Source organism: Chlamydotis macqueenii, chromosome 28 (assembly GCF_036417535.1).
Source record: "Chlamydotis macqueenii isolate bChlMac1 chromosome 28, bChlMac1.mat, whole genome shotgun sequence".
NCBI lineage: Eukaryota > Metazoa > Chordata > Aves > Otidiformes > Otididae > Chlamydotis > Chlamydotis macqueenii.
Window position 1 is genome coordinate 3,093,557 of NC_141583.1, and position 13,189 is coordinate 3,106,745.

At 44.5% G+C, this 13,189-nt stretch overlaps 2 protein-coding genes across 6 annotated transcripts in view; one reads left to right on the forward strand and one right to left on the reverse strand.

Annotated features, from left to right (window-relative positions):
* The first annotated feature begins 14 nt into the window (after nucleotides 1-14).
* On the forward strand, nucleotides 15-4,745 carry MSTO1 (misato mitochondrial distribution and morphology regulator 1). Of its 3 annotated transcripts, none has more exons than XM_086768472.1 (14): nucleotides 15-105; nucleotides 333-456; nucleotides 522-576; nucleotides 660-817; nucleotides 1,201-1,339; nucleotides 1,460-1,577; nucleotides 1,666-1,800; nucleotides 1,919-2,071; nucleotides 2,630-2,761; nucleotides 2,924-3,108; nucleotides 3,351-3,452; nucleotides 3,579-3,697; nucleotides 3,950-4,087; nucleotides 4,565-4,745. In XM_086768472.1, exons 1-14 carry the CDS (start codon nucleotides 31-33, stop codon nucleotides 4,738-4,740), a joined length of 1,809 nt encoding a protein of 602 aa, XP_086624598.1. In that variant the 5' UTR covers nucleotides 15-30; the 3' UTR covers nucleotides 4,741-4,745. The 3 variants fall into 3 exon arrangements, with proteins under 3 accessions (XP_086624598.1, XP_086624600.1, XP_086624599.1); XM_086768474.1 differs by lacking the exon at nucleotides 4,565-4,745 and adding an exon at nucleotides 848-896 and having other exon boundaries at nucleotides 660-735; nucleotides 3,950-4,392; XM_086768473.1 differs by lacking the exon at nucleotides 4,565-4,745 and having other exon boundaries at nucleotides 3,950-4,392.
* Nucleotides 4,746-4,767: 22 nt separating this feature from the next.
* LOC104483680 (GON-4-like protein) overlaps nucleotides 4,768-13,189 on the reverse strand; it is a 29,169-nt gene continuing 20,747 nt past the window's right edge. For 2 of the 3 annotated variants that reach the window (XM_086768464.1, XM_086768463.1), the window contains exons 22-32: nucleotides 12,762-13,005; nucleotides 11,617-11,798; nucleotides 10,862-11,059; nucleotides 10,184-10,327; nucleotides 9,560-9,703; nucleotides 9,142-9,261; nucleotides 8,743-8,856; nucleotides 8,003-8,210; nucleotides 6,259-7,042; nucleotides 5,675-5,777; nucleotides 4,768-5,033 (exon numbers count right to left, since the gene is read on the reverse strand). In XM_086768464.1, coding sequence (XP_086624590.1) covers nucleotides 4,884-5,033; nucleotides 5,675-5,777; nucleotides 6,259-7,042; nucleotides 8,003-8,210; nucleotides 8,743-8,856; nucleotides 9,142-9,261; nucleotides 9,560-9,703; nucleotides 10,184-10,327; nucleotides 10,862-11,059; nucleotides 11,617-11,798; nucleotides 12,762-13,005 — 2,391 coding nt within the window. In that variant the 3' untranslated portion in view covers nucleotides 4,768-4,883. Of the gene's footprint in view, nucleotides 5,034-5,674; nucleotides 5,778-6,258; nucleotides 7,043-8,002; nucleotides 8,211-8,742; nucleotides 8,857-9,141; nucleotides 9,262-9,559; nucleotides 9,704-10,183; nucleotides 10,328-10,861; nucleotides 11,078-11,616; nucleotides 11,799-12,761; nucleotides 13,006-13,189 lie in introns of all 3 variants that reach the window. The other variant, XM_086768465.1, reaches the window with a different exon arrangement.

The following is a 13,189-nucleotide window of genomic DNA, read 5'->3' on the forward strand; positions in this document are numbered from 1 at the left end:
CGTGGTTGGCGCGGGGCGCGAGAAGCAGCCATGGCGGGGGAGGCGGTGACGCTGCAGCTGGGGCACTACGCGGGCTGCGTGGGCGCGCACTGGTGGGGGCTGCAGGTGCGCGGCGTGGGGACCGGGACCGGGGCGGCGGCGGCGGCGGCGGGGGCCGAGGAGCGGGGCCGGTACTGGGGAGCGGAGGATGTGGGGCGGGAGGCTGGGGGCGGGGAGCGGGGCGAGAGAGGGGAGGGCAGGAGCGGGACCGAGACCGGGGCGGCGGGGGGTGAGGGTTGGTGCCGGTGCCGGGGCTGGGGCGCGGGGCTGACCCGCTCCCCCCGCCGCTGCAGGCCGCCGCGCTGCGCGGCCCCTCCGAGGCCGCCGAGCTCCGCGCCGCCACGCTGCTCCGCGCCGGGCGGGCGCCGGGCGGGCGGGAGACGCAGACGCCGCGGCTGGTGGCGCTGGAGCTGAAAGGTACCAGCGGGGCGGGCGGGGGGCGGGCGAGGGGCGGATCCCACCGTGACCGGCCTCTCTTGCAGGCGGCGTGGGCACGCTGAGGCGCGGCGGCGCGGGCCCGGAGGCACCGGTAGCCTGGTGAGTGCCGGGGGTACGGAGTGCGGGGCGGAGTGGGGCACGGCGCGGGGCCACTGGCAGCTGCCACCGCTTTTGTGTCACAGGGACGGGGAGGTGGCCGCCTACCTGGAGCGCGCTGAGGCCGGGGGCTCCGTGCCGCGGGACGCCAGGTGCCAGACGGTGAGGGGAACGTGGCAGCGGCCCGGACCCGCGTGGGTCACAGGCTCCCCGCGAGTTCTTCGCGCGCGGCCTTTGCTGTCAGGTAACTGCCGTGCATGGCCCTTTTCCTTAGGAAGAGGCTTCCTCTGACGAGAAGGGAGGTGCCCGCGCTTCGGTTCAAGGTGCGTGTGCGTTTTCTGTGCGTCTCTTGTTTGTGTTCTGTTGCCGCTGTCCTGATGGCTGTGGGTTACTTGCTGGGATCAAAGCGTTCTAGAAAGGCAGGACAGGGCCTGTGACAGCAGGCTGATGCTGGACAGCTGCTCAGTGAAGGAGCATGAGGGGAGAAGGAAAACTATGGGATAACGTTTTTTTGCTTACAGAAAGATGGGTCAAAGAGCAGCAAATAGGTTAAGAAACTGGACAAGATAAAAATCTGCTTTTGTTTCCTTTTTAAGACCTTCGCTTTTCACATCTCTCTCATTCCAGGTGCATCTCCTGCCCCTTCACGACTCGCTGTTTCCCAGGAAGTTTACTCGGGCAGCAGCATGCAGGTCTGGTCCGATTACCTCAGTGTGCACTTGCATCCCAAAAGCCTCTATGTCATCCGTCAGTACATGCATGATGGGTACGTCCTAGAGTTTCGGTTCAGAATCTGTTGTCTAGAACAGGATCTTGGTTTTACCTTCAAGGAAAAATTAAGAGGATAGGATAAGCTTCCTCCCCCGCCTCTTTTTTTTTTTCTTAGAGAGTGTGGTTGTCTAGAAGCCTTTGGACAAGGTGAAAGTCTCCTCCAGGATCCTAGCTGCATAGAGGAGGTGGAAGATCGGTTGCACTTTTATGTTGAAGAGTGTGATTATTTGCAGGTTTGACAGCTTAGTCCAAACTCCTCTTTCAAGAAACTTTCTGTTCAAGATTAAGTATAAACTCAGGTGCTGCCATGATTTTACACAGGGGTTTCAAGTCCTTTGTGACCTACACAATGGATTCTCTGGAGTCGGTGCCAAGGTGACAGAACTGCTCTATGATGAATATCCAGGAAAAGGAATCCTGACCTGGGGCTTGACACCAGTTATGAGTAATGTTGGAGTAAGTAAACAATGGGGGAAAAAAACCAGAACAAGCGACACTTTCATGCCCAATCTGGATTAGACTGTTTCTTGTTTGCATTTTTAAGATTCTAGTGGTTGGATGTTTTTCCCCACAGGATTGTCAGAAGAACTTTTGCAGACTGCTGAACACGGCCCTAGGAATTGTCCATCTTTCCAGACACAGCTCACTCTTTTGCCCCCTGTCGCTCAGTGGGAGTCTAGGAATCAAGCCACAACCTCCCGTCATGTTTCCGTATATAAACTATGATGTACGTACTACAGAGTGGTTTACCTAGAAACACCTTCCTTGGCTGGCTTTCAGCTTTTTCAGATGTACCACTTTCTACAAGTGTTTTCTACAGCTATGTAGTTTTAGCAGTGTTTTTTTCATGATGGTGTTCTCCTAAGCAGAAAAGGTTTTTTCCTGATTTTTTGCTGTTAGCAGCCTGAACTGCCAACTTTTCATTCACATATTTTTTTCATATGTCTAAAAATATTAACACATTTCCTTTTTTTGCAGTCTTTCTATTGGTGAACTGCTTCCAGTTTTGGCACTGAAAAAAATGCTTTACTGCATTATTCTTCATGTGCAGAGCATGTAACTCCAGCCTTGTCTGAGCACTAAGAAGCTGCTGACAAGAAAACTAGCAAGAGATCTTTTAGCAAACAGCTGACTTGCTTATCCAAAACCTGAAATAGCTGTTAAACACAACCTCTATAAAAGCACAACTTACTTACAATATGCTTAAGTTAAATGTACAAAAATTGGTTAAAGAACAGGCGACTTGAAGTTGTCCTGTAACTCTTCCTTTTGCCTCCCTCCATAGGCATCCATGAACTACCACAGCAGTGCAATTTTGGCAGCAGTTCTCGATACCCTTACTGCTCCTTACCGGCTCTGTTCCTCTCAGGGCTCTATGATGCACCTTGCTGAAACACTTAACTTTTCTGGGAGAAAGGTAAGGGCAGAGAGAACAGCAACCTCTAATCCTTTCAGCTCTAGCTGAACTACTGCTGTAGGCACGAGCTGGTGGTCTGCTTCACACCCATACGCATGCACATAACAGGATACGGGCCGTGTGTTCCAAACTGTGACTTGTCACCCCTTCTCTGACTTGCAGGTTGTAGCTGCCTGGGCCTCTGTTCCCTTTCCTGCCCTACACAGTTACTCGCTCCCCGATACCTTATGTGCCTACCAGCAGGACGTGCCCTGGAAGCTTCTGTCTTCATGTAGGGAGCAAAAGGTCAGCTGCTGTTTTGCTCAGTCTGTTGTGCTACGAGGAATTTGCAAAGAAAGTCACATCAGGTAATTGGCATTTGAACTGCACTTTTGCCTTCAGAACTCTGGCACTCTCAACAGCAATGACTTCTTACGAATGTCATTCACAGTCCTGGTATTAGGAGTGCCAGCTGAATGGGAAAAAAAAATCTAGTGGTCTAGTCAGTTCTATGCTACTAATTCTATAGCAAAACAGCTAAAAAGCAGCTCAGTCAGTCACCTTTTTCAGTCCAGTCCCCTGGAAAACCATGAATTGGTTTTCTTTCCAGCAACTGTCCAGGAAAGCAACCCCCTTCTCCACTCCATGCTTGTGAGAGCACTGAGCAGATTCTGCAGCATTACTTACACACTGTGTTTCCTGGGGCATTCAGGTTGGTAACAGTGTTTTTGTGTGGGTTTTGTTTTTTTTGTTTTTTTTTTTTTTAAACAGGGAACACTCATTGGAAGCTGAAGATAGAGCAAGTTTTGGATAACTTTATTCACCTTCTTCCTTACAGCACATCCCACGTGCTTGAGCAGCCATGCAGTACCCTACCCCCATACCCTCAGTTTTTTTCTCCTCTTCTGACCAGACAAGGCTTCCTCCTGGACAAACTTCCCAGTTATTCCTCAGCAGGTAACAAGTGCCCTTTGAACTTACTTTCCAACAGAAAGAGATTGCGTGGGTCAGTAGGGTCTAACAGAGGTAAAAGAGATCTAAAGAAAAAACACAAAAACCTATTTTTGAGTGTTTGTAGGGCAAAAACGATGAGTGTTAATCAACTCTTATGTTATGCTGAGTTCACGTAAAGCAACTGCTTTTGAAGTAGAATAGGGTAGGGACACAGATTGTAATGGGTCTCTTAAAACAAAGTATTTTGTCCTGCAGCTGTTGAAAGCATCCCTGTACTAGCAGCCCTGCAGTCTTCACCGATTCTGCACACGCTCCTGTCCAGCTTATACAAGGATCTACAGAAGTTGAACACGCGGCGAGGGGCCAGCTTCTTTTCTGCTGGAGTTGAACATGGTGACTTCCAGGAGGCCTTAGAGGAGCTACGAACTCTATCCCAATGCTATGAAACAGGGTTTGAAGCAGATGAATCTGAAAATGAAGCAGATTCAGACTAACTTGTCTTTATTACTAGAGAGAGGGGAAGTAGGAGTATCTAAGATCACTTTCAAAATAAAGGGAATGGCTTTAAAGATGGCCCAACTGTTACTTTCCTTTCATTTCCACAAAATCCTGTTATAAGGGCTGGCTTAAGTTGTCCAGTTGTGTTGTAAAGGAGGAAAGCTGCTTTTCTGGGGCTGTTTTTTTTATATGTTTGTTTTTTAAAAAACTTGGCAAAGTGAGTTTGCTCTGCCTGTTAGAATAAGACCACACAATAAATACAGAATTCTGACTGTAACTTTCCCACGTACAATCACCACAAGGGGAAAACAGAAAAAAAATCATGTGTTTGTTCCACATGAAAACAGATATCTTATGATACAATATTTACAGGTTCTTTTCAAAGGCTGGTGGCCCAGTCTTCATGGAGTGAGGTCAGTGTCCACAAGCATCATGTCTGTCATTTCATTGTTGAACCCCATGTAGGTTCTAGATGTTCTCACTCTAACACCTTCCTTCGTTGCTTTAGTTTGATACCCATCAAGAACTGCAGCTTGTCAGAAGTGTAGCAGAAAAGTGAACAACAACAACAAAGGTGCTATCTTAAGTAATGTGCAAACGTTTTTCCTTTATCCACAGCACCTGTCTAGCAGCAAACCAGGAAACAGCTCTGCTTCTGATGCAGCCAGTAGCTCATCAAGGCAGAAAAATCTTAGTCATCAGGTTCTTCCTCAGAAAGCAGAAGATCTTTATCTGACAACTGGTCTGTGTTACTGGTACTAGTTCCATCCTCCTCATCTTCAGAGCTCCCATCACAGGATGTATGAAACAGCCTCATCAGTTCTCTGAACCTGTGCGATACCTGGAGAACAAGGGAAATCCAAGATGACTTGTGACCTAAAAGGTGGTATGCAATGAAAATGCTATATTACAAAGTTCAGGATGTTTTGTGTTTTTATGTTAAAAAAAAACCCCCCAGTCACATTTTATGCAAGATTCAATCATAAAGGGAAAGAGAAATGGAAGAGCACTAGATTGTCTGTTTTGGAAGAACAGTTATATTCTACTGACTTCCAGGTAAAAAACTGGCAGTTTGGGAAGATTCCTAGGCAGTAACATGGGGAAGGTAACAAAACAAACCCCAGCAGATTCCTTGTATTGAAGTAGAAGGCTACAGACCCAAGTTACCAGTCACAAACAATTCTCGTACCAAATACAAGGCTGGAATATCAATGGTAATGTGAAAAGGAAAAAGGACCACAGCAGCAATGATTTTTTTAATCCACCAGGATAGATCAGGGTTTGTTTTGGTTTTTTATTTGCAATTGGGATTATTTTCCTCTGATGCAGGAAAATTTCCCCCCTCACCCTATTTACAATTACATCAAATTAAAGTTCAGTTTGGGAGACTAATCTGACTGCAAACCTCCGCCTTTCCTTCCTTTCCACCTCCTTTCCCCTTTCGCCATAGCAGATGCAAGTTTTTCCACACCAACTCCTCACCTCACTAGCAGTCTTGTTGCCCAGTTTCTGCGAGATGGCATGGAAGGTTTCCAGATGGGCTCCTTTCTCTTGACAAGTGGTAAGGATGACTCTGTCAGCCTCCCTACAAAACAGTACAAGAGTTAGGAAAGCAGATGAAAACCAGCATTGACACACTTCAACCACCGCAAGCTCAAGAGGCCTGTTCTCGGGCAAGGACAGCAATCACAGAGCAAGTCCAGCAGGCTTGTTCCTTTACTACTACCACCACCACCACTGACAAGACTTATCTCTAAGCAGAGCTGCATTTAGCCTGTTTTTAAGCTTTTTGAAGGAGAAAAAAAGATATATCTTTCCCAACCTGAAGTACTACAATAATTACACTGCCATGAGCAGATAGTATTTCTCATAGGACAGCTGGCAGCTATGGTGGCAGCTAAGACAGACTGGTTACAGGAAATATGGCAGGAATATTCAAAGGGAGAGGGCAGAAGACATTTGAAAATGGGAATACAAAATGAAAATAAAGGATACTCTATAATATGAAGGCTGAAGTCAAATACTGAGTGCACAAAGGATTTAAGATGCAGTTCAGGTGGATTTACCTGGTCCAGAGGACAACCTTCTCTCCCGTTGAGCTGACTTTGCTGTTCTTAGCACACACAGTTGCTTCTGTGACTCGCTGCTGTTGCTGCTCCTCTTCCTTTTGCCCCAGGGAGGCAGTAACCACTCTACATTCTAGCTGCTCAGAAGGCTGATGCCCCTGGAAGCAGTTGTTTGCATTTGACTTCAGTCTGCTCTCAGGAAAATTTACAGTGCAGTCTCTATAATCTGTTTCCAAAATGCAATTATCAGGGAACTGTGAGCTGCAGCTCTTACCCAGTGTTGGTTTTCTACCCAGTGTCATCCAGCCCTGCTTTGCTTCAAGTTTTCTTTCCAGAGGCAAAGGTGGTCCTTCCAATTCTTTCACATCTAATCTTGAAACATGACCAAAGACAGCAAGTGTATCTGATGAATCAGAATGAAGTCCTTCAGTCTGACATAAACTCTTTCCAGAAGAGAAACTAGGTCCCGTTAAACCTTCTACTGTAGCAGAACGAGAAGACAGCGGCAGCTCTCTGCTCAGCCCAAGGGAAGCATCTGCTTTTCCTTGCTGTTGCTGGTTTAGTCCCTCACTCTCACTTCCCAGAGTGCAAGGGCAGTCTTTGGTTTCCTGAGGTAGTTTTAGAGTAGCTTTTTGTACATGTGTCCATCTGGAGCCAGTGCTAGAAGAGTCACTGTCTTTTGCAGTATTCACAACAGCGCTGACACCTGCTTCTTGGACCTGATTGTTTGGCAGTGCAGAAGATGCGTGTCTGCCAGAAACAATCTTTCCTTCCAGGTGAGATCCTGATAAGAAATCCAAACAAGTTGGTTAGTTGCTGTTAGTAAGAAAAACTTCTGGAGGCTTTATTAATTTACTTTTGAAGATTTTAAAAAAAAAAAAAAAAAAAAAGATTATTATTCTAGAGCATAATGCTGTAAATGAGAATGCAGTTTGGGAGCTGCTTTGTAATTCTATCTGCAGTTTACCCATTCTGTACTTCAAAGAAGGCACTCTACAGTCAGTTCTCTTCACCATTGTGGGTTACTACAACCAGCTGCTGTGCAAACAAGTGAGGAATACATGAAAAAGCTTAAGTGCATTGCCCAGAACAAAATTCTCAAGTGAAACAAACATCGCTGCCCTTGGCATCCTACTTACAAAACCACTACAAACTTTACATCAGGTTGCATTCCATTTAACACTATGTTTAACCTATGCATTGTCTCTAACCAGTAGCAATAACTGAGACACGGTTACTGACAGAAGGAAGAGATTTCTTCCAGGTTGTTTATCCTGAAATAATGATTTATTTATTCTGAAATAATCAAATAAATCCCCTTATCTATATCAGACTGCGGGAAAAACAAGTAACATGAAGGAGATCATTTAAAGGAAGATTAAAGAGATGGTGATTTTGAACTGCTGTGCTAAAGTGCAAGCTGGAAAAAACCCCTAGTATCACAGACTGGTAGTACTGGGAATTAGGTTAGTATGCTAGCAAGAGAAGCTTAAATGGACCAATAATTTTGAAAAGAGGAGAGTATTTCTCTAGTCAGGAAAGCTTTTTTTGAAGGGAATTCTCTAGATATTTGCATGTTTAGAGCACTCAGAGTGAATGAACACAACAAAAAAAAAAACAAGAAAAAAAGATTATTGGAAATTCTCATTATCTCAATAAATTTGCATTAGAAAGTCCTATACCTATTTTCATTTGTGTTTGGAGATTAATGATATACCTGTCTGTACATCAGATTTTTGCATACCTGAAGCCAAAGAGTCCACTCCCCTAGATACGGTTTTTGTTCTGCTCTGGACATCCTCTCCCTCATCTCTGTTCTCCAGGCTTTCTTCTGCAGGTTCCTTAGACATTCCAGAATCCTTCCCTTCAGGCTGAGGACTCAATTCTTGTTGAACAAGGTTTGCAGTAAGCTCTTGAGAATCTTTACTTTTATAAAATTTGTTTTCACACACCTGCAAATCAATATATAGGCATACAATTACAGATGTGGTATATCAATCCAAACCTAACACCTTGACCTTGCTTCCAAAGTATTCCTTGACCCTAACAAAGGCTTCAGGTTGGCAATATGTTTGCATTTAGAAAGCTGAATCTTTTTTATTATTACAAACAGGCACAGTTATTTTCACACAGTGGCCACATAAGCATCTTCCACTAAAAAAAAAAAACAAAACAAACAAAAAAAAAAACCAACAAAAAACCCCAACTTATTCTTAACAGAAAAGAACATAAAAATTAGCACTATTTAGCATAGCAAGAAGGGGCAGCAGAAAGTGAGCAGGAGATAGACAGGGGAAGGGCAGATAGTGCAGTCAGAGCTCTGAAGAGGGAGACACTACTGGTCATCTTTTGATTTACTTTCTTCCTCAACACATTCTTTTTGAGACATGAAGCCAGAGACTGGACAGATCATCACAACAGGGGAACTCTGGGCAGGACGCTACTTTCCACTCACCACTCCAATGACTTGGCCTATCAACTAACCTTACTACTACAATGGCTGCAGGTCCTCCTTTTGCTTTTCTTTAGCTTGAGATCGCTACTCCCTTCATGGCAGGAACATGAACATTCCTTCATCCCATCTACCCACTCGACCTCCTGGAAACAGACATACTCCAGCTGACAAATGTGCATGGTACACAAAGATGACAGTCAGGGGAAGGTTAACCCCAGAGGGAGCAGAACGTGGCACTCTGCACACACCCAGACAGAACTAAAGCGATTATGCTGCTAGCAAGCAAAGCACCGTGAAAACATTCCAATCCCCCTTTCTTCGAATCTTTTTAGGCTGTGTCATGTCTCCCGATAAGACACAGTTATCCTCATGGGCATACATTTGCTTGGATTCCAGGTATGTGGACTAGTGAGATACCCCAGGCCGACCTTGTCATTGTTCTGGCCTCCGATTTCTTTCCGCTTCTTATTTTTTGAGGCTGCATGCATCTTGGGTGGTTCATCCTCCTCTTCTACATCTGGCAAAGACACCTCTTCAAACCCATCAAACTACAAAAAAACAAACACACAAAACCTGCTCTATCATGACTGCTCTTCAGCAAACCAAACTTCATTTTCCTCATGAATTTCTGAATATCGAGCTCAGTTCCACAACACAAGTTCAATCATGATAGAAGAGACATAAATGACGTAAAAAAAGTGACGTTTGCTTCAGTCACCAACAGCTATCCCACCCTGCTGATTCCCTCTCTCTGGAAATGCAGCCTCAATTTGAGTTCTTCAAGTTCAAACATGTCTAGTATCTCTGCTTTTATCTTTTCTGGTCTTGCGGAAAAGATTGCTCAACCTCATATTCCTTCTCTTCTGTCCAGTTGATCTCCTCAAAGTCTCCCATGCGGCTGGCTGAGGGCCGTAGGTGATCAAAAAAAATGGAGAACTCATCCTGCAAGTGGTCATGTCCTTTCAACAGCTGCCACATTTGTGTCTTCAGCTGAAAGAGAGAAATCCAGAGAAAATTAGTATTTCATTCCACGTCGTCGCATTCTTCTGAGAAGGATTTCTCAAAGCAAGTGGAACATCAGGGCTTATCAGACCTCCAATATGGAAGTTTATGCTTACACTGGTATTACTTAACAAATATTTTGAGATCACTCCACATCCAGCTATCAAATTAGAATAGAAATATCCCTTCAAAATTCTAGGCAGACTCTGTAGGCGGCACTGAGCTAAAATTGCACCTGCAAAGTGATAAAAGTAAGGTGGAAGTAGGAGAGAGGAGACACACAGACCAGTTAATTGTAAAGCCTCTTGAAGAGGCAGCTTCAACTCTCTACCATGCCCCACGGAGAGAGAGATCACACTTGATAAACTCTTGTGGTCTCCAAGAGCCGCTACATGGGAACAGTGGAGCAGGCTAGCTAATTGCATTCTCTGGGGTTTTGAGAAAGGAGATACCTGGATGCCTGATTACCTCTGCAATCTCCTGGGGGAGGCAGTCTGCACAACTCTGCAGAACTTTGATGATCTTTTGATGGTGGGCAGGATTTTCAGCAAAACAAATCTCCAGCTGCCTGAGGAACTTCCGGCTTTTTTCAAACGCTTGCTGCTCTTCAAACTGACCAAAAGAAAAAGATGCACGCCTCATGTTCGAGAATATATTTCCAAGCATCTCTAGGCTTGGCTTGGCTTAAGGAAGCTATAAAATGCCTGTTTTGAACTGGGAAAAGGTGGAGGAAGATAAAAGACTTCACGTAATCAATACTTATGCAAGCTATAAAGTTTTGCTTCAACCATATGCACCTAAGAAAGGAAAATCCAGAAAGAATGTAACAGGCAAAAACCTCTCTTACAAACTGGAAGGCTGATTTGCGAGACAAGGGAACCAGTCCACTTGCTGTATCTGCACATTGTCTCTGCAATCAGGTTCTGCAATGTAACTGGGAAAGGCTGATTCTTCACAGTAACACTTAGTATGAGACTTAAAACAAACACTAGACTTTTCAATTCTGATTAATAAAACTGCAAGGTAAGCAAATTATTTACCAGCTGTTTACCTTTCCTGCCCTAGGAAGTATTCCTTATTCTTTCACTCCCACAAGCATTCACATTGTCTGCTTAAAATCTGGTCTTTTCTTTTCATTTTACCTACCAGTCCGCACTCCAAAGCTTGTTCTGGTAAAAGAAAGGCAGCAAAATCTGTGAGCAACTGTGGCCAGTCATGCAACAGTTTCTGTAAAGTGGAATAGAGATCCACAGCTGTTCGCTTGTCCGTGCTAATCTCAAACTCATAGATAACACGAAGGAAGTCTTCATACTTTCCAGGAACATGCTGCAAGGCTTCACGCACCTGGAAAGAGTAACAGACCTTTATAGGACTACATAACATCCAGGAAGAAAACAAGTTCATTTAGTAATCTTTGATCTCTTGCTGCTCAGAATTTACACAGTGCTTCCAGTTTTGTTGAGCCAACCAAGTTTCTTCCTTAAAGATATATTTGAACTGCTCACAAGAGGGAAGGGAATCAAATTCAAGACTACGAAACCCTGAAATTAAAAGAGGCCCCTTAGCCAGCAGCTAAGCACTCTCACAGCCACTCACTCACTCCCCACCTCCCCCAAGCAGCAGAAGGCAGGGAAGAGCAAAAGCAAAAAAACTCATAGGTTGAGATAAAGACAGTTTCATAAGTAAAGGATGACCAAACAGGGTGCTATAAAGAAAGATAACACCATCCTTTAAAGAACCATTAAAGGTCCCTTCCAACGCAAACTATCCTATGATTCTATCTTGACCAGATCCAACACACCCAGTTAGAACTGGCAGTTATGTGGCTCAGGCACGGACTGTTAGAGGACTCAAAGTGTCCGGTGTCCCTGTTTCTGGGTTACATACTGGCCTGGCTTTACCCTGGTTAGGTAGGCTTGTGCAAACGCCAGATCTTTCTGCTCCCGCAGGGGATCTCTCTCCAGGATGTCTTCATCATACAAGAGGAGCAGCTTAGATGTATCTTTGCTAGCACGAGCTCGTCCCCTCTTATTTCTTGTTCTGTGGGAGCTCCTGCTCTTCCCAGGGGCTTTCATGTTTTCTCCTGTGAAGAAGCACGAAGCACATTGTACAGGTACTTTTCATACATTCCCTGGGCTGACAACTACTCTTCTAGATCAATGTTGCAATAGAAAAGTGGGTTTGCAGAGTTAGGGATGAGTTAACTCTTTATGCTCTCCTGTAAGTGTATGAGCAATATACTTTTCATTAGTCAGGCTGGCTAAGGTATTTTAAATTGGCTGTTTATTTTTATAGCACCTGACAGGTACATTCTCTGGATACAGCAACAAACCCATCCTAGCTGTTACTCAGATAGCAGTCTGCTAAGAACTAAGAGATACATCTACTGCATACCAGGGGCAAACAAATCATAGTGGGTGAACCGGTGTACAATATGAGCAGAGCTGGCTGTAACACTTGCAAATTATTCTTTCAGCTTATTATTTACATGAATAGAGTTAACAGCACAGGTAAGTAACTAGTGTCACATTATAGGGAATGAAATAGTGTACTAAGAGTTGCTACACTGAGATTCTTACATCTTTAGATTAGGAACCTGTTGGTTTAAGGGACAGAGGTTCACCTCCTCAAATTTCATTGCTCAAATTAATCTACCACTTGCTAGATTCTGTTAAGGTATTATTGTTTCATTTATTTTTCCCCAATGTGACCTTATAACACAAAATTCAACTTGGCAAAGACTTGACTATTACATATTGCTCTTATATAGGTATTGGCTATTAGCTGACACAAACCACAAATCTTATGTCTGCAAATTTTTGAAGCATAAATGCATTACAATGAACTAAAGATGCTATGGTAAGGATTGTTTTTACAGAATTGTTACTGTGCTGCAAAATTTAAATTCCAGAGGGAAACCATCACTAAGCTCAGATACCCCAAGTGAAGTTACAACCAGACAGAGTTTCTCCATTGTTTTGCTTTTAATGCAGAGAGCAGCTCTACTCCCCCATGCCCTGTGCCAAAAGAAACCCACAGAACTCACCTGCTGGCACTCTGTGGGCTTCCACCTGTGGAGCCATCTTTGCCAATGTGAAGGCAGATTTAGGTTCCTCTGAAACACCTCCACACATTTCATCATCTTTCTGTAAATTCTCTATTCCTTCCCCTTCCTCCTCCTCCTCCTCCTCAGGCTCAGAGTTCTCTTCCTGCGAATTCTCTTCTTCAGAATCTCCTTCTTGGCTTAAGCGTCTCTCTGTTGCAAGCCAAGTAAGTTTTTCCATTGTCTCCTTAGAAAGCAACAACAAAAACCCATCACATTGCTTTCTTTTAGTGTTTGTTTTAATGTCGTTCAGCAACCAGTTCACTCCATCATAATTCCAACAGCCAATTTCACACATCAACACCTGACCAACTAGAGGATTCTACTGAAGCAACAGAATTCAACCTCCACGAGAACTGCCTATTTTTTTG

What these genes read in the sequence shown, in the direction of transcription:
- MSTO1 (XM_086768472.1), top strand. Translation starts at nt 31, where the DNA reads ATGGCGGGGGAGGCGGTGACGCTGCAGCTGGGGCACTACGCGGGCTGC. An exon ending in CGCGCGGCCTTTGCTGTCAG is followed by an intron (nt 818 to 1,200) that starts GTAACTGCCGTG and finishes CTCTCATTCCAG; the next exon opens with GTGCATCTCCTGCCCCTTCA. An exon ending in AAGAGTGTGATTATTTGCAG is followed by an intron (nt 1,578 to 1,665) that starts GTTTGACAGCTT and finishes GATTTTACACAG; the next exon opens with GGGTTTCAAGTCCTTTGTGA.